Below are 25,063 nucleotides of genomic sequence, written 5' to 3'. Positions count from 1 at the left end.
GGCTGTTAAAGTGCTATAATCTGCGTCGTCCAATGAAGTAATTATTACTGGTATCCAGAAATGTGACTAGTACAACTGAGAAAGTAAAATTTTCACATAATTTCAATGAGTTACAGCGCAGCTCCAAAATCTGCCTCGCCCCGTCAGCGATCTTTAAACTTTGAAAGCCCGTGTCCTCTTTTTCATCCCCCAGAATTCCTTTTGTTGTTGTTGTGTTTTGGAGACAGAGTGTCACTGTGTAGCCCTGGGTAGAGTGCCGTGCCGTCACAGCTCACAGCAATCTCCAACTCTTCGGCTTAAGCGATTCTCTTGCCTCAGCCTCCTGAGTAGCTGGGACTACAGGCGCCCGGCTCAAAGAATTCTTTAATCTAAGTAACTCTCACTCATTCAATGCTTCACAACTTCGACTGAAGGCCAACCCCCTTTTTCCTGTCGCTGTTACACGTGTCTTCACAGTGAAACTTCACAAAGAGCTGACCTAAGAAAAATCTCGGGAAGTCGCACGGGACACAGTGAGTCAAACATCAAGTGACATGCAATCATCCAACTAAAATAACTCATTGCGTCTCTGCCTCTAGAGGCAGAGTCCGGAGGGTGGACGCGAACGCAAACAAACCTTGCGAAAGGCTTAGCAAAAACGCGGGGCAGCGCGCGGGGAGGTGGAGACCGTTCCCCTCACGTGGACACAGCGCCCGGGCTGCCCGCCCTCCCACGCCGGGGACTCGCCTGCAGGCCCAGCGTCACCCGTCCCGCCCCCACCCATAACTGCGCCGCGGCAGCGAACACCACGAGAGTACTTCCCCCGCTCCCCCGCTGACAATCACGCCTCCTGCTGCATTGCCCTCAAACCCGCCCACCCCGCCTCCTCGAAACCCCGCCCCGAAGCCGTGCCCGAGCCGCTCATTGCTCAAGGCACCGCGTACAAAATGGCGGCGGAGCTCTCAGGAACCAACCATAGAGACGTCCGCCCTCCGCGACAGCGCGCGCCTCCTAGCGACCGCCCCGCCCCGCCCCGGCCTCGCCTTCCGGCGGGGGCGGAGGAACGGTGCGTCTCCAAGGGCCCTTCTAGGAGAACGGCAGGCAGTCTCCATGGTGCTGAGTCGTCCGAGTTTGATCACGTGGGTGGTGAAAGCCGTCTGAAGGCGGGGGGTGGGGGTGAGGAGGAAGGGGCGGGAAGCAGGGGGCTGATCGCGAAAGGCCGGGCGACCACGGGGTTGTCATGGAGCCTTGGGGCTGGGCTTGCGCATGCGCCACCTGACCCACGGGCTTGGTCGTGGAGCTGCGACCCCGGCCTTAGGTGAGAAAGGGAGGACTGGACCCGCGGGGAGGGCGATTGGACAAGGAGCGTGGGAAAGGAGGTGGAAGTAGCGAAGAGAGGGAAGGGGAGCGAAGTAGGCAAGAAGGACAACCGGGACTTTAGGAGGACTGAGGGACAAATGGTGGGGAAAGGGGGTGGTGTGTCCCTCCCTATTTAGTTGGTGTTGCCGTGAGAGGCGGAGCCTGCGTGGGAGAGGGAATCGCGGGTGAGGGGAAGGCTTCTGCAGGAGCAAGTGGGGTGAGTCGGTTAGGGCAGGTGGGCCCTTGTCTAGTCTTGGGGCTAACAGCCAGCCCGGCTCCGGCCGTGGAAAGAGCGCATGGGCAGGTGAGTGGGCAGAACTGGATGACGGTCTGGGGACTCTAACAGGGCCTGGGGCACAGGTGTGCTTTTTTCAGAGACTTGCTTTTACCCACTTTTGCTGGTTATTTCTTCTGGGTGGCCGCTTGCTAGGCTTGAAGCCTAGGGTAGTGGTTTGAGGGAGAGGGTGGGCACTGCCCTGTAAGGAGTTAGTAGTTAATGGGGGGTTGTGGGTGAGCTCTGATCCGGGCACAGGCCGGAGCCAGGCACCTTGTTGTTGCCCAAGTCCTGGCAGTAGACACTGGCTGCGTGTTTGCCCTGGAAGGCTGGTGGCATGCCAGTCACAGCACAGTCCTAGGGTCTGCCCAGTTCTGCCCTGCTGAGCTGGCAGGTTGGTGGATGCATAGAGGGTGCACATGCTGTCTAGCACAGATGCGACGTGGGCTGGTGTGAATGGGTAGGTGGGTACTGTTACTGTGAACTCTTTGCAGCAGGGGATCCGAGAAAGTTCCCTAATCTGATCTCCTCTGAAAGGTGCAGATGGAGAGAGCCATACCTGGTCCCAAACTTAGAAAATTGGATAGAATTGGGTTTTAGGTTCTATGACATGAATTTTCAGCCAAATAGGAGAATGGGAATGAATGTGAAGGGGAGGATGAGTATTAGAGATGTAGGTAGATGGGGTTTTTCCACTGTTGAAGTAACACAGTCTCTCTGGTGTTTCTGAATATGCAAACCAAAAGAAAATAACTTCAGAGAGAACCTAGTAACATGTTTATAATTCTAACAGGAATTACTCATGGTTTTCTTTCTGTGGCCTTATCACTTCATTGTATTGAAGCTTCTGCTTGGGCTTGCACCTAACACCTCTGTCCAGGCATGCATGGTATACACGTGACACATTTTAAAGGGAACTTGAGCTCTCAGGAACCTTGCCAAGAATATAAAAGGAGAGATCTGAAGGCAGCATTTCAGATTCTTTCCTTGTAACCCTTGGATCCCCTTTCTATCGTAAGTGCAGATCTCCACAGAGATTGTTTGTGATTAGACTGACTTTTAATTTGGATGGTGGATTTGTCCCTGAGGTTTCATCTTAGCATAAAGAATAGGTTAGGTATCTGTTTTCTGCATGGAATCAGATCTGGAGTTTAGATCTTGAGGTGACCGTGGTGTTTGGAAATACACCAATCTTGACCTTCAAGCTGTTCAGGTATTTCTGTGACAGCCAAGCTGCTAGAGCTGTGAGGGAGACTCAGCAGGACAGAGATTTGCTGGAATTAATCATTCTGTTGAATACCTCACATGTTCATTGTTGGAAGCTGAGGTTGCAAAGATGAAAAACAACCCGTGAGGTTGAGACAAACAAATAATTAGACTCTAATGTAAGAAGTGCAAAAATAGAAGTAAGAGCCAAGGGCTTTGGAGCATTTGCTAGAAATTTATCTGTTTATATAAAATTATATATTTCTTGATTCATTTTCATTATCAGTTTTAGTGTATACTCTCTTCTCTAGGAAACTTTTGGACAATGTGTTACATACACATGCATAAGAGGCTTAATTAGGGTCACTTCTGACAGTCTGGGAGCTTAATTTAGTCCTTTTAATGCAGAGTAAAATATATGGAGTCTGAGATGTTTGTAAGGCAATGTTAGTGACTTCCAGTTTGTGCCAGGAAGCTGAGAGATGATACAGTGGGTAAGAGCTTAGTAACCCAATTTCAACTAGTCAGTGTGTGAACATTTAACTTTATTGTAAAACAATACCGAGGAGGAAGAAAATCAAGCAACTTCTTGAAGTTTTCAGACTTTGTCGTTTGCATGGCCTTGGGTTTGAGAGACCTACAGTAAATGCCATTACTCTGTTTGCTGCTCTCCTGTCAAAGGCTTCTTAGGGTGCTGCGTGTGAGTAGCTCCATTGTTGGTGGCTAATTGACTCCCTCAGCCCACTTCCAGGAGAGAGAGACTGGGAGGGATGTAACCTTTCCTTCTCCATCTCAGAGGAGCCTCCCTAGCTCGGAGGCTAGGGCTTTCTGCTTAAAGAGAACTTCACCCACGACAGAACCTTTCATAGTTTTAATCATTTTCACATCTAAAATAGCCAACTTACCATTGTAAAGATGATTATGCATGCTTTATTTTCAACTGTCACTAACTCCCCAGAATCTAAAATTTTACTATCTGTTTTCCATTTAAACATTAGGAATGGAAAGATCTGATAACCTTTCTTCACCTATTTTAAGGGTCATGGCTGACACTTACCTGTTCAGAATTCTTCTTGACTTCAGTATAACCTGACAAAAAACAGGTTAGCAAGGAAAAAACATGAGGTTATTTCCTTTCTTTTCGTTTTTAAATTTTTCTATGAGATGGAGTCTCAGTATACTGCCCAGGCTGGTCTTGAACTCTTGGGCTCAAGTAATCCTCAGGTCTCAGACTCCTGAGTAGTTGGGATATAGATGTATGCCACTGTGCCCAGCTCCAACATGATAGCTTTTTTTTCTGGTAGAGACAGAGTCTTACTTTATTGTCCTTGGTAGAATGCTGTGGTGTGTCACACAGCTCACAGCAACCTCCAACTTCTGGACTTAGGCAATTCTCTTGCCTCAGCCTCCTGAGTAGCTGGGACTACAGGCACCTGCCACCATGCCCAGCTATTTTTTTGTTGCAGTTTGGCCGGGGCTGGGTTTGCACCCACCACTGTCAGTATACGGGGCCGGTGCCCTAACCACTTAGCCACAGGTGCTGCCTGATAGCTTTATTGAATCAAAGTTTTAAGATCCTTCAGAAATTAAGACCCCAAAACTCAGGAGAAATTGTTTGTTTTTATGCTTAGGTTCAATGAAGAAATACTGTTGGATGAAAAGGGTATGGTCTAATCTAATGGTAATAAACTGAAGTGGGAAACCCAGCAAAGCCTGTCTGTTCAGGATTCTTCTTGACTTCTGTGTAACAGTTCTTCCTTTGTATATGGCAGGACCTATTCTGGAGTAAGGGCCTTAATGATCCTCTGTCAGACAAGACAGGTCAGAGAATTTTTTTTTTTTTTTTTTGAGACAGAGCCTCAAGCTGTCACCCTGGGTAGAGTGCTGTGATGTCACAGCTCACAGCAACCTCCAACTCCTGGGCTGAAGTGACTCTCCTGCCTCTACCTCCCAAGTAGCTAGGACTACAGGTGCCTGCCACAATGCCCAGCTATTTTTTGCTTTAGCCGTCGTTGTTTGGCGGGCCTGGGCTGGATTCCAACCCGCCAGCTCAGGTGTATGTGACTGGCGCATTAGCCGCTTGAGCCATAGGCACCGAGCCAACAAACTTTTTTTTTTCTTTTTTTGCAGTTTTTTTTTTGGCCGGGGGTGGGTTTGAACCCACCACCTCTGGCATATGGGGCCGGCGCCTTACTCCTTTGAGCTACAGGCGCCACCCTCAGAGAATTTCTTTATGGCCAGCTCTTACACTGAAAGGCAGGAAAGATAAAAGTGTCTATGACCTTCATTGGGAAAGAGGAATTCTAGTTTCTGTGAAGCCTGACAGTTAAGTTTATGAACTCATTCCAGAAAAAAGCACTACATACCTCATTGCTGAAAATCACTATAGTTAACTTCAAAGTACTCCCCTTAGGATGCTATGCATCACCGCCAGCACCTAGTCTACCCTTCAAAGCAATTTGGAACTCTTCTTCTGAACTGGCCACCAACGCTTTCATCATATTACCCTTGATGTCCTGAATGTCATAAAAACATCTTCTTTTCAATATTTCCTTTATCTTCAGGTAAAGAAAAAATTATTGGGGACCAGATAAGGTGAGGAGGGTGTTCCAATACAGTTATTTGTTTACTGGCTAAAAACTCCATCACAGACAGTGTCACATAAGCTGGTACATTGTTGTGATTCAAAAGCCATGAGTTGGGTGGTGCCTGTGGCTCAAAGGAGTAGGGTGCTGTCTCCATATGCCAGAGGTGGTGGGTTCAAACCCAGCCTTGGCCAAAAACTGCAAAAAAAAAAAAAATTAATTAAATTAAAAAAAGAATTACAAAAGCTATGAGTTGTTGGCCAAGATTTTTGGTTAAGATTTTCCTGTTTCCCTATGGATGCTTATTTGGTCTGCTACGCTTCTCACAGTCAGCAGATCATTTTGATACACAATTTGATGAGTTTTTGCAGTGTTTTCATCAGTTCTGCTTGTTATTGGCTGTCCTGACTTAATTCTCATCAGTGACACTTTATTTCCCCTTGGAAAATGTTTAATCCATTTGTACACTGCCATTTTCTTCATGGCATTATCCCCATAAACTTGGACTAACATGTCCCTGATTTCCCTTCCATTCTTGCCATGTTTAACAACAAATTTACAAATGTTTGTTCGTTGCTCTAATTTAAGTTTTGACATTCTTACAATGGCACACAAAAACACTCCAAAACAATAATGAATGGCACTCAGCAAGATACTGCCACATGACATGAGCACAGCTGTGAGACACTGATATACCAAGGTTATGAAACCACCTTGGGAGGCTGAGGCAAGAGAATCGCGTAAGCCCAAGAGTTAGAGGTTGCTGTGAGCCGTGTGACGCCACGGCACTCTACCCGAGGGCGGTACAGTGAGACTCTGTCTCTACAAAAAAAAAAAAAAAAGAAACCACCTTACCAAGTTGTTTGTACAGTGCTGCCAATGTAAGCACACAGTGATAACTTTTATCACTATCAGACTTGGTATGGTCTGCATTGGGGGAGGATGGGAAGCAGAAGGAAGTACAGGAGGTCAGAAGAGACCTTGCTTCTGAGAACCTTCCCGTGTCCTTCAGAGCACAGGACTTAGCATACCAAAGCACTATACTTTGGGATATTATTTTCTGAGTCCCAATAACCAGTTTATCAACATTGTAGTATTTTGAGTCCATGATCAATATTATCTTGCAGAGTCTTGGTAAGGTGAAATAAATTTGTACATCAGTTGGCTACACTTTAACAACAGCAAGACTTTTTTCATTGCTTTATCACAAAAATTGTAGAAGACTGAATTGGGGTGCTTTATCTAAAACACCTATAAAATAATTTTGTTTAGTAAGATGTGAAACTTCATAAAGTTCTTAATTAGTTGCAACTAACATGAGCTACTTTCCTAAACTAAATCAACAACCTGGTCAGACTTGAATTAGTCTGAATGCCCATCCACCCATCCACAAGCTACATCTACTTCCATTTTGGAGAAGGCTCCTATTCCCTTGTGGACCATTATTATTTTAAGAAAATTACATTGTGCACATTTTTGGGGCTTCATACAAAAAGTTCCCAATTTAATTAAAGATACAGCTTTACATTTTAGTCTACTTTTTAATGTGGTTTGTCCATGCTGTCAAACTTTATAGCCATCCAATAGACATGGCTTTTAGGTGGTGCTTTGCAAGATGTGAAGAGCTTTTGTTTATCTTTTGTGCACATAGGGTTAAACGTGTGACTTGTAGAAAGAGCAATTGATTTGGCATGAGTTGAAGGAGGAAACCAGTTCCTTTAAATGAGTTAGACATGGGGCAAGATGATTTTTACTTGGAATTATATTAAAATTCACTCTGGGCCAGGCACGGTGGCTCACACCTGTAATCTTAGCACTCTGGGAGGCTGAGGCAGGTGGATTGCTTGAGCTCAAGAGGCTAGCTTGAGCAAGAGCAAGATTCTGTCTCTACTAAAAAAAATAGAAAAAATAGCTAGGTGTTGTGGTGGGTGTCTGTAGTCCCAGCTACTCAGGAAGCTGTTGAGGCAAGAGGATCTCTTGAACCCAAGAGTTAAGGCTGCTGTGAGCTAGGACACCATGGCACTCTACCCAAGGTGACAGAGTGAGACTCTTGTCTCCAAAAAATATATATAGATATCCCACTCATTCAGTTCCATTTGTCTTCCCTTTAGTCTACTTCTATTGTATGCAAAAGAATCAGCAAGAAGGTTGCTCAAGGACGCTTATAAGCTTCCTTGCTTCAGTTTTATTTTGAATCCTTCTGCTTCTTGGGTAATTGGTGTTCTTTACTACAATGTTAATGTTCTTATATTAGCATAAATCTCCAGGATTAGCACTTTGGGGGTTTCCAGATGCATTGCTGTTTAGCAGGGGGTTGTGTTCTCTGCATTCAGAAGGATAACAGGATAGAGTCATGAGTGGATTGTGAAATAAAACATCACCAGGCTTTGCTTACTTCTGCCCAGTTTCATTATTATTTTTGTTTTCTTTGTTGGCTTGGTTCTCTTTTCCTGAAGTATCCTTTGTGTTCTTATCACGCTGGCCTTACAGTTGCCATTCCTTGGTAACTCAACATGGCCTTGTTAAAGTATCTGAAATATTCTCAGCCTTGGCCAGTCCTTTGAAGGGCCGATTTGTCTCATTCTTGCACTGTTAGTGTAGGTGCGGGTCTGCTCTGGACTAGCTGTGTGTCACTGGAGCAAATCTAGGCTCCTGGGTTCTAGTCTTCTATGTGACTGCCTACTGAGCATATACACTTGGATGGCCTATAGTTGCTTCTGTGTCTTCATGACCAAACTGAGCTAGCTGAGCCACGCCACCCTGCCCCACCCTACCCAACTCCCTTCTGTGGTCTTGAGCTCTCCAGCTGAGAAAATGGTACCACTATCTCCTACTCCCCTATACAATGGCTGGGTCCCATCGAGTGGATGGATCTCCATGTTTCGCTTCTCTGCATCTCTACGGCCACCACCCTAATTCACTTGGACCGCCATGATAGCTTCTGAATAATCTCGAGCCACTCTCCACAATCACAATGCCTCTTTCTACTTTACTCTTAGTGTGGCATCCAAACTGCTTTTAAAATGCAAATCTGATTAGGTCAGATTTTAACTCTTGGTTAAAATCCTGTGGCTTCCAGTTGCTTTTAAGTTCATATCCACGTCTTTCCAGCAGGGATTCCCAGGCACTGCCTTTCCTTTGTAGCATCAGTACATGGCATTCTGTACCCTCTGCACCATGCTGTGGACTTTCAACTCTTTGGGTGTGCCAAGCTCCTTCCTCCCTTGGCTCCTTCCCTCTGCCTGGGACACACCCGCACACCCAGTTACCATCTTTCACCTGCCTAACTCCTAGCCATTCATCCGCCAGATCCCAGCTACATGGCACTTCCTCAGTTCCCCAGACTCTGAGCCCCTTCCTTCATAGCTCTTATCAGTCATTGGCTGTGAGTGCTTGATTAACGTCTGTCCCTCTCTCTCTAGATCCTAAGCTCCAGGAAGGAACCAGCCATGTCTGTCTGTTCACACTGTACCTCATCCTCACACATGCCTGTTTCACAGTGAGCACTTGATAAACATTAAATAACTGAATGTAACTTATCCAAGCCTCAACTTCCTCCTCTGTAAAAGAGAATAGCAACTGAGGAGGACCTTGTGAGACTCAAGTGAGATAACATGAATAGCAATAGTTATGGACTTTTATACTATGTCTTTATTACATATGATCTTATTTGCACATAATAAAGTGTTTTTTAAAGCCAAAAAATAGCATGCATATATAGGGAGTTGCTTTTACTCTATTCAATATTTTATCCAAAGAACTTAGAGGTTAATTTGAAAAACTGTACACTATGGGAGGGGGTAATAGGTCTTGAGCCTGCAAATGTGTGCCAGGAAGGGAAAGCAAGAGGTTTGCTTGCCTCATGGTGTTTCTCCTTTCTATCTTCTCTTTTCTCTCTTGGAGTTGATTTGGTTACCCATTCCAAAAAGCCTAATCAAATGTGCCTTTGTTAACAGTTCACAAAGCTTATGCTGAATGTGGTTTGTGTGCCTTGAATTTGTAATGGATTTAGAGGGCAGCCAGAGGACTGTGAATCTCTTTTTTGGGTGGAAACCATTCTGTTTAGTAAACTAGAAGCTTTTGTCCACTGAGATCTCTGAGAAAGTATAGCTGAAGTGGGCGAGGTCAGTGTTCTTTGCCCTTGCTTTTATTCACTGTTTGAATCACCTGTTTCAGCCCTCCAGGCAATGACTTCTTATGTAATTGTTGTTTTTCATAGGGCAATCTAGATGAAAAGAGTACCAATGAATCTGCCTCTAGCCCAGTAAAACATGGAGAGGAAAAACCCATCCAGAGAAAACCCCAGAAGACTCTCCGCCAAACTAGGCAAAGGCCCAGAGATGAAAAAGGTGGTTCGTCAACTCGGCATGGCTGCTGCTGAATCGGATAAGGACTCTGGATTTTCAGGTTTAAAATATCTGTTCCTTCTGCAATTTAATGAGTGGTTTGCCTGAAAAATTTCATCCCTAAAACTCATTTGTATGATAAGGATGGGACGTTTTTACATACAGGATAAATAACTATTTTGGTGTCTTACAGTGGTAACTCTGATGCCATATGGCAGAGTACCCATCAAAGGCACCACGGGGCTAGAATGATTTGACATCTTTTTTCAACTTAGATGGTCAACTTTAAAGCTTACATTTCCAACTGTTACAGGTGATTACTGGATAGAATAAATTGGGGCAGCGCCTGTGGCTCAAGGAGTAAGGCGCCGGCCCCATATACTGGAGGTGGTAGTTTCAAACCCAGCCCCAGACCAAAAAAAAAAAAAAAAAAAAGTTAAGTACTCAAAATTCTGTTCTTTTAGCTCCTTTTTCATAGTAATTGTAACACTGTAGGAAAAAATTACTATTGCATGTTGTTACCAGATAACACATTTGAGAGGCTATAATTTTATTTATTACGTTAAATAAAAGTAATGCCATACATAATTTAAGATAGCTTATTTGCTAAGAAAATGATTTTGTTGTGTTTAAAAATGTCCTCCACTCCCCCTGCTCAATAATCTGCTCCCCTGCATTTGGACTGTGAGCCACCTGGCCCAATTCTGAAATCAAGTATCTATTAGAGATAAGAAAACAGAACAGTTTTCTTTTTTTTTTTTTTTTTTTAGAACAGTTTTCTTTACCAATTTGTCTTAAAACCTTAACTGAAAGGGCTAGGTGCGTACGCAGTGAATTTTGTGTTGAGGCTCTTTTTATTTCCAGGTTTGAGGGTACTGGCCTGAATATGGTTCTAGCGCCAACAGTTTGGGCCTGGGGATTTAGAGGGGTGATGGCAAGTGATTCTGGTGGAGTTCACATCCTGAGAGTAGAACTGGGGAAAGATTTGTATTTGTATCATCTGAACTCACAGAGACTAATCATTTTTGTTGATTTGTTAATTTATAGTGAGAAATGCAGCTGTTAGAAAAACTAGAACCCTTCCCTCCTTAGACTGGGGTAGTTTCTCCCTGTAGGCATGCTGCATGAGAAGCCAATTATAAATAGACTATTGCTCAGAGAGGAACAGAGGACCAACCAAGGGATTAGATTAAGAGAAATTAGTTGCTCTGCCCAGGGCCTCGGCAGCCCAGGGAAGGTGGGCTGACCTGTAGCCCTTTGGGGTTTTCTTCTCTGTTGCTTAGCACTATTGCCCAAATTTACCTCATAATGCTCACTGTCGGAGTTCCAGCCTGGATTGGGAGTGGATAGGGGAGAGGATGCTGAAGAAATAATGAGATTTTACACCAACATAATGTATAATGTCTAGGTTGCCTGCAGAGGCATACATTGACTCATATGCCAAGTGGCAGATTGAGGCAATGCAGCACCCCTCTGACTCCTCAGAAACCTATTACTGGATCTCTAAGACAAAGCACATGCAAAATGCAAAAGTGCCAAAATAGAATTAAAAGAAATCTCAAGCCCCCAGGAAGATTGGGTAAAAGGCAACTACAGGGTAATCAGGAACATAGGGTAGTGAATTATCAACAAGGGCCAATAGATGCAGCTAGAATAGGGGAAGGGGAAAACAAGTTTTGTCTCCCAGGGCAGACAAACCAGCTTCCCTAATCTAACCGCTGATCAGGAATTCATAGGGCAGGATAGTGACTATCTGGGTGCCTTCCTGCTCCTGGCGTCTTTCCCTGGTCTTGATAAGGAGCCCCCAGGGATGCCCCACCTTCTTGCTTTACTCTGGATTGAGATGCCCCACAGAGATCAGCCTGTCTGCTTCCCACAGCTCACCTGAGGAATTTGTTAGAAATACAAAAAATATATCTGGCCTGGTGGCTCATGCTCATAATCCTAGCACTCTGGGAGACTGAGGCGGGTGGATTGCTTGAGCTTAGGAGTTCGAGACCAGCCTGAGCAAGAGTGAAACCCCATCTGTACTAAAAATAGGAAACTCAGCTGGGCATTCTGATGGGTGCCTATAGTCCCAGCTACTCACAAGGCTAAGGCAAAAGGATCATTTGAACCCAGGAGTTTGAGATTGCTGTGAGCTAGGTTTACACCATGGCAGTCTAGCTTGGACAACAGAGTAAGACTCTGTCTCAAAAAAAATAAAAATACTGATCCCCGGTCCCCTCTCCTGAAGATTCTATCAATGGTTTTGGGAAGGGCTTCAGAATTACAGGCTTTTGTGTGTGTTTTTTTTTGTAGAGACAGAGTCTCACTTTATGGCCCTCGGTAGAGTGCCGTGGCCTCAAATGGCTCACAGCAACCTCCAACTCCTGGGCCCAGGCGATTCTCCTGCCTCAGCCTCCCGAGTAGCTGGGACTACAGGCACCCGCCACAATTGTGTGTGTTTTTTTAAACAAATGTCTCTGGTGTGTAATCAGACAGGTTTTGGAAATATCACTTTAATATCATGTTTGCTTTTTGTCTGTTTTTCATACCTTCCTAGAAGCTTAGAAATTAAGGGAAATACAAAGAAGAAAATAAATGTTAGTTGTAGTCCTACCATCTATTATCTCCAGTACTATTGACTTGTGGATACTTCTCCCAACAACTTCAACGTTGTCAGCCATTTGTTTTAAGAATATTGTGCTTTTCAGACGTAAGTTGATAATAAGATAATCAAATTCATTATGTTCCAGAAAGTGGCCTCAGTGAATGTCACTGGAATGCTTCCAGCCCCTCTTGGGCCAGGTGCCAGTGATTTCCTCATTGCCTGAGTTATCATTCCAGTTACCTTGGAGTAGGATAAAATTTACAAAATCAAGATAGTGTTTTTTTTACAGTTCATTTATTTTCCCAACTTTATATTTTGAAAAATTTCAAATTTATATAAAAATGACTAAATACCTCACATATCTTTCTTCGAAGTCCCCTGGGTGTTATTTTACCATTATTTGCTTTCTCAACACACACGTTAGCATGCAATGCACGCACACACATACACACACACACACACACACACACACGCTGAAGTTTTTTTTTTAATTTGAACATTTTAATGGCATTTAAAATAATTTCACATTTTTCTACATCTTATAAACTCTCATTTCTTTTTTTATTTTTAACTTAATTTTTATTAAATCTTAACTATATACTTATGGAGTGCAATGTGACGATTTGATACACAATCTGGAATGCTTAAATCAAACTAATTAACATAACTATCACCTCATTTTTTTGTGGTAAGACATTTATAATATACTCTTAGTTGTTTTGATGTGTACCCTTGCATTGTGCACCTTAGGTGAGATCCCACCAAATACCCTCCCTCCACTCGGCCCCCCTTCTCCCTCCTCTCATGTCTTTCTTTCATGCTGAAGTTTTTGAATTTGACATTTGTCCCCTAAATATTTCAGTACATACCTCCTAAAAACAAGGACATTCTATGTCCTCATACCTAAGAAATTTAACACTGATAGTTATCATTAGCTACAGTCCATATTCACATTTTCCCATTGTCCCAATAATGTCCTTTATAGCTGTAGTAATTTTGTCTGTTTGTTTGTTTTGGATCCAGGATCCACCTCAGGATTGTGCATTGTATTTAGTTGTTCATGTTTTTAGTCTAGTTTAGAGCAGCTCCTCTATCTTTTCTTTCTTTTCTTCCTTCTTTGTTTATGACATTGCCATCTTTGAATGAGTTATAGCCCTGTTGGTTTGTAGAATGTCTCACACTTGGGAATTTCTGATAGTTTCCCCATTATTAGGATCAGGATAAATGTTTTGACCCAAATACTACATTGTTGATGTTGGGTCCTTCCCATTGCAGTGCATAAAGAGACTCCTAAGTTAGTCTTACTCATAATGATGCTCTGGTTGGTTGATCACTTGGTTAAGATAGTGCATATCAGATTTCCTTATTGCAAAAGTTCTCTTTTCTCTTTGTAATTATTAAGTAATTTGTGGGAGAGTATTTTGAGATTGTGTGGCTGTCCTATTCCCCAGAAAACTCTTGACCAGAGGTAGCAGCCATTGATGTCCTTGCCTGAATCAGTCACTACATTGGTGATTTAAAAGTGGTGATCTTTAAATTCTAATACTCTTTGTACATCATTAGCAGACATTTTCTGTAAAAAGTACTTTCCCTCCACTCCTTTTTTCACATATCACTAATGGATTCATGGAATTCTTTTGTAATACATTTTATCCATCTATTAACATTATTATTTCTGATACTTAAATTGTCCCAAAGTTGGCCAGTAGGAGTCCCTTTTAGATAGCTCCTGTGTCTTTTTAAGACATCCCTATTAGTGTTTCAGCATTTCCTTCCTTTCCGGGACAACAGACTGGCTAGGCTCATCTTGGATCTTCCCTGCCAAAGACATGGAATCTGTTTCTTCAAGGAACACAGATTTCCTTTCTGTGCAGAATGGTGTTTAGAAACCAAGATCCAGGGCGGCTGTGGCTCAGTCGGTAAGGCGCCGGTCCCATATACCGAGGGTGGCGGGTTCAAACCCAGCCCCGGCCAAACTGCAACCAAAAAATAGCCAGGCGTGTGGCGGGCGCCTGTAGTCCCAGCTACTCGGGAGGCTGAGGCAAGAGAATCGCTTAAGCCCAGGAGTTGGAGGTTGCTGTGAGCTGTGTGAGGCCACAGCACTCTACCTAGGGCCATAAAGTGAGACTCTGTTTCTACAAAAAAAAAAAAAAACCAAGATCCAGGCACTAGCTATGTACATTGCTTTTGGGATCATTTGTGATTTTGGACTAATGCACTCTTAACTAGAGTGCACATTTGGATCACTTGTGCTTTGTGAAAATACACCTACCTGGGCACCAGGTAAATCACTTCACTAGATCAAGGGGAAGACCCCAACATCCATAATTTTTTGAAATCACCATTGGAGATTCTAAATTGCAGCTCTATGGATGAGTGTCCTTCTAGTTATGCAACTTTCTTTAATCTGGAGAATATGGGATCGTTGACAGTGCATTTAAATTATAGTTACCTTCCAGTCCTGCTCATTCAGATTACTTTGAGATTCTTCATTAGCATTTAGACTACTCCCAGACTCCTCAATAGCAGGGTACTACAGTGTCTTGGTTTACCCCAGCTGGAATCTAATTATATCTTTTTATATGAAATTTACATAAGCCAACCTTATTCTTTGCCTTGGAGAGCATCTTTGTATCACCCATGGTGCAGGGTCCCCAAAAGGCCACACTCAGCATGCATTCAGGACACCAACAAAGGAGGTGCTTAAGGGGAGAGCAACAAAAAGAAACATTGAAACTTCAGCTTTGATGAACTCATCCAGATTTTCACAATTAGAAAATTTAGGAAGAAGCTTTTAAAATTTCAGCATATATGTAAGTTTTGAGGTTTATAGATTGGTTTTGTTTTTATATTATAAATACATCTCCTGGAGCCCAGAACCTTAAAGGTCTTAAACCTACCTTGGGCCACACACTCCTCTCCCTTCTCAGCAACAGATTGTTGAAAGTAATGAACTGACTTTGAAGCCTTGAATTCATTTTTCCTGTAGACTGGTGATTACTTTCACATGACTCCTAATTGAGGCAGCAGGGGTCCTCAAACTTTTTAAACGTGGGGGGGCCAGTTCACTGTCCCTCAGACTGTTGGAGGGCCGGACTGTAGTTTAAAAAAAAACTATGAACAAATTCCTATGCACACTGCACATACCTTATTTTGAAATAAAAAACAAAACGGGAACAAATACAATCACACTGCTTCAAGTGGCCCGTGGGCCGCAATTTGAGGACCCCTGCAAGAGAGTTAGAAAAGAAGTCAAGCTTGTCCTGGGACCATGATTCTTACTATTTTAGGGGTAGAAGAGACAATTATGGATTCTGTTGAAAATCTAATGGAAGCTTGGCATGGTGGCTTATACCTATGATCCTAGCCCTCTGGGATGCTGAGGCAGGTGGATTGCCTGAGCTCAGTTCGAGACCAGCCTGAACAAGAGCGAGACCTCATCTCTAAAAGTAGCCAGGCATTGTGGTGAGCACCATAGTCCCAGCTACTTGGGAGGCTGAAGCAAGAGAATCACTTTTAAGCCCAAGAGTCTGAGGTTGCCGTGAGCTGTAACGCCACAGCACTCTACCCAGGGCAACAAAGTGAGACTCTCAAAATAAATAAAAGATCTCCTCAGAAAAATTCACAAAAACAAGTCTTAAGTATTCCATTCAATTTCAGGAGGTTCCTAGGAGCTGGCTTAAGAGCCCTAGCCTTGAGACTAAATGAACTGACCATTCTTCTGCCCACCAGATGGGAGCTCAGAATGTCTGAGCTCTGCAGAGCAGATGGAGTCTGAGGACATGCTGAGCGCCTTAGGCTGGAGCAGAGAAGACCGGCTGAGGCAGAGCTCCAAAGCTGCAAACACCTTCCCTAGCCTGTCCCCCATGGTCATCATGAAGAACGTACTGGTCAAACAGGTGAGGAGGACTAATACTGCATATGTATTTGCAAGTAAAAATTTCCAAACTAAACTCTCTCTGCCAAGGGAGAGATTTTAGATACAGGCCAGTAGAATCCTACTTTTCATGTACTTTCTGTCTTTGGCAGCGGATGTTATCTTTCAACTACGGACAGTTTTTAAAAGGCATATAAGAATCATTATTCATTCTCATTTTTGAGAAAGACTGTTTTGTTTCAGTATTCATAGTTTGTCCACAGGGACCTGAAATGGTCATATATAAAGGAACCAAGCAGAAATGGCACCACTTCAGTGGTGCATTCTAACATACAGCAGAGTTTAGAGTAGAAACGAAAGAATCTCTTTTTTATTTGAATTGCTCTGGGAATTTAGGAATGTAGAATACATTTTTTGCTTCCGAAGTAGAGGCAGTTTCCATGTTTCTTATGTTGTGTATTCTGAGCATTTTCTTAATGATCAGCCAGAACCATGACATAGTGACAAAGGTGCTGTTGCTTTAGGTGTGGGGATATCAGCAGAATCCACACAGCATTATGGTGGAGTTAGAAATACCCATTTGGGGGGCGGCGCCTGTGGCTCAGTCGGTGAGACACCGGTCCCATATACCGAGGGTGGCGGGTTCAAGCCCAGCCCCGGCCAAACTGCAACCAAAAAAAAAAAAAAGAAAAAATATAGCCGGGTGTTGTGGCGGGCGGCTGTAGTCCCAGCTACTTGGGAGGCTGAGGCAAGAGAATTGCTTAAGCCCAGGAGTTGGAGGTTGCTGTGAGCTGTGTGAGGCCACGGCACTTTACCGAGGGCCATAAAGTGGGACTCTGTCTCTACAAAAAAAAAAAAAGAAATACCCATTTTGGACTTTATTACATAACTATGTATATTATGTGATTATTGTTTAGGTATGAAAGAAAAGATTGGGATGAAACTGAGAACTCAATCGTATGAACTTGGTTCAGTTAGAAGAGAGAAGTCTGAGGAATAGAAAAAGATTGATTCAAGTCGAAGAAATTTAACCTTATCCTTTATTTTATCCTTATACTTTACTCTGAAAATATATCATAGTTCTCACATAGGACATTGATGAGGCTACTCAAAGATAGTGAGATTTGAAATCTGGCTTTAGTAATTGATCTTTCCAGTTTAGGTAAAAGATTAGAACATCACTTTAGCTTGACAGGAAACTTAAAGTCTTAGCTATTACCTAGTTATTTCTGAGGAATACAAACTGATTTTCAACAAGGTAGCCTGTTGAGTTCTGAAAGCATTTGAAGATTTTTGCTTGGTAAATCACATCTCAGCTGGAAGTACACCTCTCCTTATTGAAGGGAAAAGAGAGAATAAAGACAAGAAATGGAGCCCACATGAGATTGGCCAGCCCCAACAGAGCTGCCCAGTGCTTTTCCTGGGCTTCATTTCTCCTGGCTCTTTTTCCTTCTTTCTTTTCTTTCTAGCTTCCTTGACACTTTCTTGTGTGTCTGTGTTTATATCTCTTCTTTGTTGTAGGCTAGGCTGGCAGCTCCAGAAGGCTGAGAACAGCCCACACACAGTTAAGGAGTGAGTAGGCTTTTCCAGCAGAGCTGCATTCTTCAGGCTGCTGGACTTGAGCAGGAGCTAGGAGGCTTGGGGACAGGCTGACCCAACAAAGTAGTCTAGTAGTTTTGTTTCTTAAATCATCCCAGTATCCAGCACATTCTAAAATTAAAATAATAACACACTTTAAAAAACCTCTGCATATAGTGTAATGTCTTGATAATTAATGCTTGATTTTAGATATTTTTCTTTTGAGAGTCTGATTCCATTTCTGCCACTACACAATGTGATTTTACACACCACATGATTACTTAACCAACATGGATATTAGTTTCTTCATTAGCTTTGTGTGAAATGATTCTGAGATCCTGTCAAGTCTAAAATTTTGTTCCATATTCCCTCAGAGGATTTCAACATGAATAATGTAACTTGTCAAATCTAACGATTAGAACAAATAAGCTAAGTATCTTTTAGACCCGTGAGTATAACTGTAGTACTAGGAAGAATAACCCAGTAAAAATCATCTTGTGAAAGTAATGCATTAGGTACTTTTTGGACCCATTTGACTTATAGGTCAGCCCTTAGGGATAGTGAAAAGTTTTTGCTTCTGACTGAGCTAGAGTAGGCTGATTTCTACTTCAAAAGACCCCAGATTTTGGATATTCTTTGACAGGGAAATGTGGCTTCTGGGCCTAGCATTGGTTGCTTTTGTACATCATAGAGTATATTTGAATACCAACAGGGCACCAGATCATCCCAGCCTCTGCATAGGAGATGAATTATAGCTGGCCTAGAGTTCCCAGCTTCATCTAAGAAGCTGAAATGTGTTCAGAATGCTGTGTGTGTACATGTGTGGGAAGGTGGTCCACAATGTTCTTCACGCATGTCAGATGGCCCCACATGAGAACCTCTGTCAGGCTCACCCTCTGCCTACCTTTATCTACACCCAGATCTTTGGGATGGGTAACTGAATTGGCTTTCAAATATTAGAGACAAGTAGCCAGGTCCTTCGTTAACAGATTTCATCTGAATCAGTACTTGAATTAAAAATCATGTATAACTGAGGAATAATATAACAAAGGCAGTATGACAGAATGGTTCATATGGGCTTTGGAGTCAGACAGCACATGGAATCCTAATGTGCCACTTAGCTTGGTGACTTACAGCAAGTTATTTCACTTTTCTAAGCCATGGTTTCCTATTTATGAAGGGAAATAGTAACTACCTTATGGGATTGTTGTGGGGATTAAATGAGATAACTCACAAAACATCAGATAACTCACAAACAGTGGCAGCCAGCACCAGTGCATGGGAGCTGTTAACTATTTTCAGTGGTTTTCTGATTGTTGGGTGTCACTGCCTTAAAAACAAAAGTCCTTAGATTCCTGACAATATGCAACTTTTATTTTTTTATTTTTTAGGGTTTTTTTTGAGACAGAGTCTCACTTTGTCACCCTTGGTAGAGTGCCATGGCATCATAGCTCACGGCAACCTCAAACTCTTGGGCTCAAGCAATCTTCTTGGCTCAGCCTCCCAAGTAGCTGGGATTACAGGCGCCTGCCACAACACCCGGCTATTTTTTAGAGACTAGATTTCACTCTTGTTCAGGCTGGTTTTGAATTCCTGAGTTCAGGCAATCCACCCACCTCGGCCTCCTAGAGTGCTAGGATTACAGGCGTGAGCCACCACGCCTGGCTAATATGTCTTTTTTTTTTTTTTTTTTTTTTTTTCAGTTTTTGGCCAGGGCTGGGTTTGAACCCGCCACCTCCGGCATATGGGGCTGGCACCCTATTCCTTTGAGCCACAGGTGCCACCCTAATATGTAACTTTTTAATCAAAAGTTGTTTTCAGTGAAAAGGTTCTAGGTGTAACTAAGTGAAGATACACTTTGGTGTAAGTCACATTTGTAGTCTTCAGATTGGCACGTTTTAACTCATGCTATGATATCCATGTATTTATTTTCTCAGTTGCAACCTTAATTATGTCATTATTTCCCCTACCCATAATTTCTTTTTATGAATGATAGCACTTGAATAAAAATAGATATTTCCTCTAGCTTCCCCTTAGTGAAAGTAAAAAAAAAAAAAAATTTATAGACACAAAATGGATTTTCAAGCCATTTCTCTAATATTGTTGACAAGGGCTACTCTATACGCAAGGGAAGCTCTGTCCTTGAAAATGGTTCAAATACCCAGGCGTCTGCTTTGCCCCTTTGACAGAGCGTCACTCCTCTGTCCTTCCAGCAGTAACAAATAGTGTGCTGCTCTTTTCCTTTGTTTTCAGGGCAGCAGCTCCTCCCAGCTCCAGTCCTGGACTGTGCAGCCCTCCTTTGAAGTGATCTCCGCCCAGCCACAGCTCTTATTCCTTCACCCTCCTGTGCCATCTCCTGTTAGCCTATGTCATGCTGGCGAGAAAAAGTCGGACTCCAGGAACTACTTGCCCATTCTAAATTCTTATACCAAAATAGCTCCACACCCAGGCAAAAGGGGCCTCTCCCTCAGCCCAGAAGAAAGAGGAGCAAGTGGAATGCAGAAGAAAATCTGCGCTGAGAGACTTGTGCCGAGTTTGTCTTCCAGTGAGCCAACCAAGACTGGTGCTGTCCCTTCTAGTCCCTCGACTCCCGCACCACCCAGTGCCAAACTTGCAGAGGACACAGCTCTGCAGGGTGTGCCCTCCCTGGTGGCCGGTGGAAGTCCACAGACTCTTCAGCCAGTGTCCAGCAGTCACGTGGCTAAAGCCCCCAGTCTGACCTTCGCGTCCCCCGCCAGTCCCGTCTGTGCATCAGACAGTACGCTACATGGGTTAGAGAGCAGCTGTCCCCTCTCCCCACTGCCAGCTAATTATAGCTCACCTCTGTGGGCTGCGGAGCACCTCTGCCGCAGCCCAGATATCTTTTCAGAGCAGCGGCAGAGCAGACATAGGCGCTTTCAGAATACCCTCGTAGTTCTTCACAAATCTGGTTTGCTAGAGATCACTTTGAAAACCAAGGAGTTGATCCGTCAGAACCAGGCAACTCAGGTGGAACTAGACCAGCTAAAGGAGCAAACCCAGCTGTTTATAGAGGCCACCAGGAGCAGGGCCCCTCAGGCTTGGGCCAAACTACAGGCATCTTTAACATCTGGGTCTAGTCATAGTGGCAGTGACCTAGAAGCGTTCTCGGATCACCCAGACATATAGCACAAAAACATATTGTCCTGTTACTTGTGTGGTTGTTTTAACTCTTGCTGTTACCTACTCCTATTTCTCAAAACTTATGTGAGAGCTTTTCCTTCTAAACTTAACTATGTAGCAGTTTACTTAGGAAGCCATGTGCCAATACCTGGCTGTTAACCTGTGGTCTGGGCACAGATTACATATGTCTCCATTCCACTGAGAACCTCAGGTTTGGAGTGCTCTTGAGTCCCTTTCCCTTAGCCTGCAAGCACTTAGATGGATCGGGGGTGGGGGTGGGGCTGGCAAAGCAGGAGAGGTGATTGTGTGGGGCTCTTCTAGCTATCACCTCCCATCATCCCACTCATAACCAGGATCAAGAGTGTAGTAACAGCAGTGAGCACGTAGGGTGATGCCTGTTGAGCCAAGGAGTCAGCAACTAAAGATACCTTCATGGATCTTCCCTTGCCTGTCTTAGTCACCTGGAAAAATAAGAGGTGTGTTTGCATTCCACAAGGCATTGTGCCAGTTGAGGAAAACCTGAGATGCTTTGGGCATAGGTGGTGCCTGGGTGCAAGCACCTAATCACTTAAAGCTTTGTTTTCTTAAACTTGAAAGTCAAGGGGAAAGGATAGTACCTCTTGACTCATACACTTTCATCACAAGCCAGATTTATCTTCATTTACACTAGTAGGCAAAATACTTCAAATTTCTGATGTATGGAATGGATTCAGAATGATCTGGAATTGTAGTTGATGCATTGCTCTTTTGACTTAGAGACTGAAGAAAATAGAACTGCCCGGCATCTTCTGGTCAAGAGCTGGAAGATTCTGGTAACTTAGGCTTTTTGTCCTGTCTTTTGATACAGTGCAAACTGTTTTATGTCTAAAAATCTTAAGGATATCTTAATGGTTCCTGGAGGCATAGTATAAGTTAACCCTCTGTTGCCACCTTGGTTTTTTTTTTTTCCTTAGTTTTTGTAAAAGGAAAGAAGTGATTATTATGCTTGATAAACTTTGAATTAAATAAAATTGTCTTGAGGATATGATAATACATCCACAAAAATTAGAAAACCATTCTTTTTATCAATTTTCTTTATCCATCCCAAGTTTTCTGTTGTTCCATGCTGTAGTTGACAGAGAGCAATTATAGAACAGAGTCCTCTGCATTTCTTTCGTGTGTTAGATGTTGGCAACAAAGCCAAAGGTGTGATGTTAGTCATGAAATGGAGAATTCCCAGATGATACACATTCTTTTCAACTAGCATAGGCAACTAGATTTCTAAGTAGTAACGTTTAAAATATTCTCTCATTTAAAAATGCCATCCTCTTGAAAATCTTTGTTGTTTACAGTTATCCATGTGACCAGCTTCATCTTTTCTGCAAAGAAAATGTTCTTGAAGTTTTACCAAGACCAGAAGCTAATGATAATATTTACTAGGTAGCTATAACTATCACATAGTTTAAAAATTATACAGCTTCAGATTGCCTATACTTTGTTCACAAACATGCAGTTTAAATATGGCTGATTTAGAAATAACTCAATAACGATCTCTAGACTCCCCGATCAACGCCAAATTACTACCTGCCATTTGCTTTCTGAAAGAATTTCAAAAACCTGAGCAAATGTGTCTTTAAGCAGACTCAACTCCTTTTAATATTTTTCTCATGGCCTCCCTCTGTGCCCCCGAATCTGTATGGTGCTATTGCAGCTCTACTCTGTGCACCATGCTAAGAAGCTTCCTTTTTGGCAGAATATGTTGGCAGCAAAGCTATAGAGACAGGTGCATTCAGAACAGCCTGGGCACCAGTCATGAGTCTTACTGAGTGTCAAAAATCTGAAAACACTTGCTGAGAACCAAATTTATTCCATTGGAAAAGCCCTCTGGAGCTATAAGCCTCTTGGACTTTTCCTTCCTAGATTAAGTCTTGCATTTCCCTTCTTGTCTGGTAAAAGATGATGAAAGCCATTATCCATTCTCACTGCTGAGTGGCAAGGAGAAGCAGCACCACCCCCAACTCTTCTCTAGTAACATAGTGCTAAAGTCTCTCTGTGCTGTTAGCATGGGTGTTCTTTTCCTGATGGAGCTGGAAGCAGATGAACCCAAGTAATGAAGCTATAGATCTTGGAAAGAGAGATCCATTGGGGCCAGAAGCCAGATCAGCAAATGGAGGAACGTCGGAGTTGACCAGAAAGATCTCTGTCAGTTGGACAAGGCTGTAAGTAGTGATGGTCTTGGTGGTGCATGATGTAACTGACTAAGACCCGGTAGCTGAGCTGCTGTTTTCTGAAAGTGAAAAGCCATTTTTAGCTCAGACCAACCAACCCTTAAAAAGAATTTAGCAGATTTTATTGGCAATATTGGAACACATCTAGAAAAAGTTGCTGATTGCATTGGTTATGGGAATGGAGTTTAATGACATTTGTAATTTATTACATTCATTGCTTTTTATTGATTATAGTATTACCTGACTTTTCTTCTCTACTATGGATTCTTTAGCAGAAAAGTAACTCTTGTTCATATGTTGAAGTGGCTTTCCAGCTGTGAATTCTTTAGGGTAAAAATTTATTTAGCAAATGTGAATTCTTTTGAGAAAGTATGAAGTTTTGTAGAAATTGACTGTGAAATGTCAGAGAAAAATAAAAGTCACTTGAAAATTATTTGGCCTTTTTGCTTTATAACTGCTTCACAATACTAAGTAGTGGGCACAACATTGTGTGCCGCTAATCCAAGCTACTTGCTAAGAGAGTGGGCGCGAAGATCACTTGAGCACAGGAGTTTTGTTTTGGGGTTTTTTTTTTTTTTTTTGGAAACAGTCTTCACTCTGTTGCTCAGGCTAGAGTTCCATGGCATCAGCCTAGCTCACAGCAACTTCAAACTCCTAAGCTCAAGCAATCCACCTGCCTCAGCATCCCGAGTAGCTAGGACGATAGGCACCTGCCATAACACCTGGCTGTTTATTTTTAGTTGACACAGGGTTTTGTTCTTGTTTAGGCTGGTCTCGAACTCTTGAGCTCAAGGGATCCTCCTGCCTCAGGGCCTCCCAGAGTGCTAGGATTACAAGAGTAAGCCACTACACCTGGCTGAGCCCAGCAGTTTCTGAGATCAGCCTCAAGAAAAAGAAAGAAAGAAATCTAGAGTAATTGATTTGAATTTCAAACATTCAAACATAGGTACTATGTTTTTTTGAAAATGTTGAGATTAGGTACTGAACGTGTAGAAATTCATTATTCAGACTTTCACTGATGGGAACTTAAAAGGAAATGCAGGCAGTCTTAAAGCAAATGAGTAGGCCAATGTCCCCTGGTATTGGAGGTTTGTACTTGGTAGGTTGGGAGGAGAGAGAAGAAAATACAGTGCAGTGATTTCTCCCATCTGATCTGACACTTCACAAATAGAACTTTTTTTTTTTTTTTTTTTACAAATAGAACTTTTAAATGACCAAACTACACAGTTGTGTACTGGGATAAACTAAAGCCACATGAAGTGAAGTTCTTTCTACCCCAGTGGTTCTCAATCTTCCCAATGCCGCGACCCTTTAATACAGTTCCTCATGTTGTGGTGACCCCCAACCATAAAATTATTTTCATTGCTACTTCATAACTGTAATTTTGCTACCGTTATGAATCATAATGTAAATATCTGATATGCAGGATGTATTTAGACAACCCCTGTGAAAGGGTCATTTGTCCCCCAGGTTGAGAACTGCTGTTCTACAGCAAGTATACCTCCACGCCTTCATCCATGTTTCCTAAATTCACCTAGAGATCTCACCGGGAGACATGTGGAATCCTCTGTGCTTTCCAGGCCAGTCAGGAGCCCTTTCCTGGGATTTTTAAAACACTGGAAAAATAAAAAATTTATCCTTATTAAAAGGATTTGGAGTGTTTTATAGTCTTAGAATTCTTGCAAAGCTATATAATTTTTTTTTTTTTTTTTTGTTAGAAAAAGTCTCATTCTGTCACTGGGGCTACAGTATAGTGGCATCTTCATAACTCACTGCAATTTCCAACTCCTGGGCTCAAGCCATCCTCCTGCCTCAGCCTCCAGAGTAGCTTGGACTATACACACATACCATACCTGGCTAACTTTTTCTGTATTTTGTAGAGATGGGGTCTTGCTCTTGCTCAGGTTGTTCTGGAACT

At 42.9% G+C, this 25,063-nt stretch overlaps 1 protein-coding gene across 5 annotated transcripts; it reads left to right on the top strand.

Moving 5' to 3' along the window:
• The first annotated feature begins 1,017 nt into the window (after nt 1-1,017).
• CIPC (CLOCK interacting pacemaker) lies at nt 1,018-23,570 on the top strand. Of its 5 annotated transcripts, none has more exons than XM_053601800.1 (4): nt 1,018-1,118; nt 9,623-9,810; nt 16,075-16,241; nt 20,051-23,570. In XM_053601800.1, the coding sequence occupies exons 2-4, from the start codon at nt 9,675-9,677 to the stop codon at nt 20,942-20,944; spliced, it is 1,197 nt and encodes a 398-aa protein (XP_053457775.1). In that variant the 5' UTR covers nt 1,018-1,118; nt 9,623-9,674; the 3' UTR covers nt 20,945-23,570. The 5 variants fall into 5 exon arrangements, with proteins under 5 accessions (XP_053457775.1, XP_053457773.1, XP_053457778.1 ...); XM_053601798.1 differs by having other exon boundaries at nt 1,058-1,297; XM_053601803.1 differs by lacking the exon at nt 1,018-1,118 and adding an exon at nt 1,321-1,555.
• The last annotated feature ends 1,493 nt before the right edge of the window (nt 23,571-25,063 follow it).

Source organism: Nycticebus coucang, chromosome 9, assembly GCF_027406575.1.
Source record: "Nycticebus coucang isolate mNycCou1 chromosome 9, mNycCou1.pri, whole genome shotgun sequence".
NCBI classification, from domain to species: domain Eukaryota; kingdom Metazoa; phylum Chordata; class Mammalia; order Primates; family Lorisidae; genus Nycticebus; species Nycticebus coucang.
Note: the sequence above shows the minus strand (reverse complement) of the source record. Positions and strands in the feature narration are given on the sequence as shown.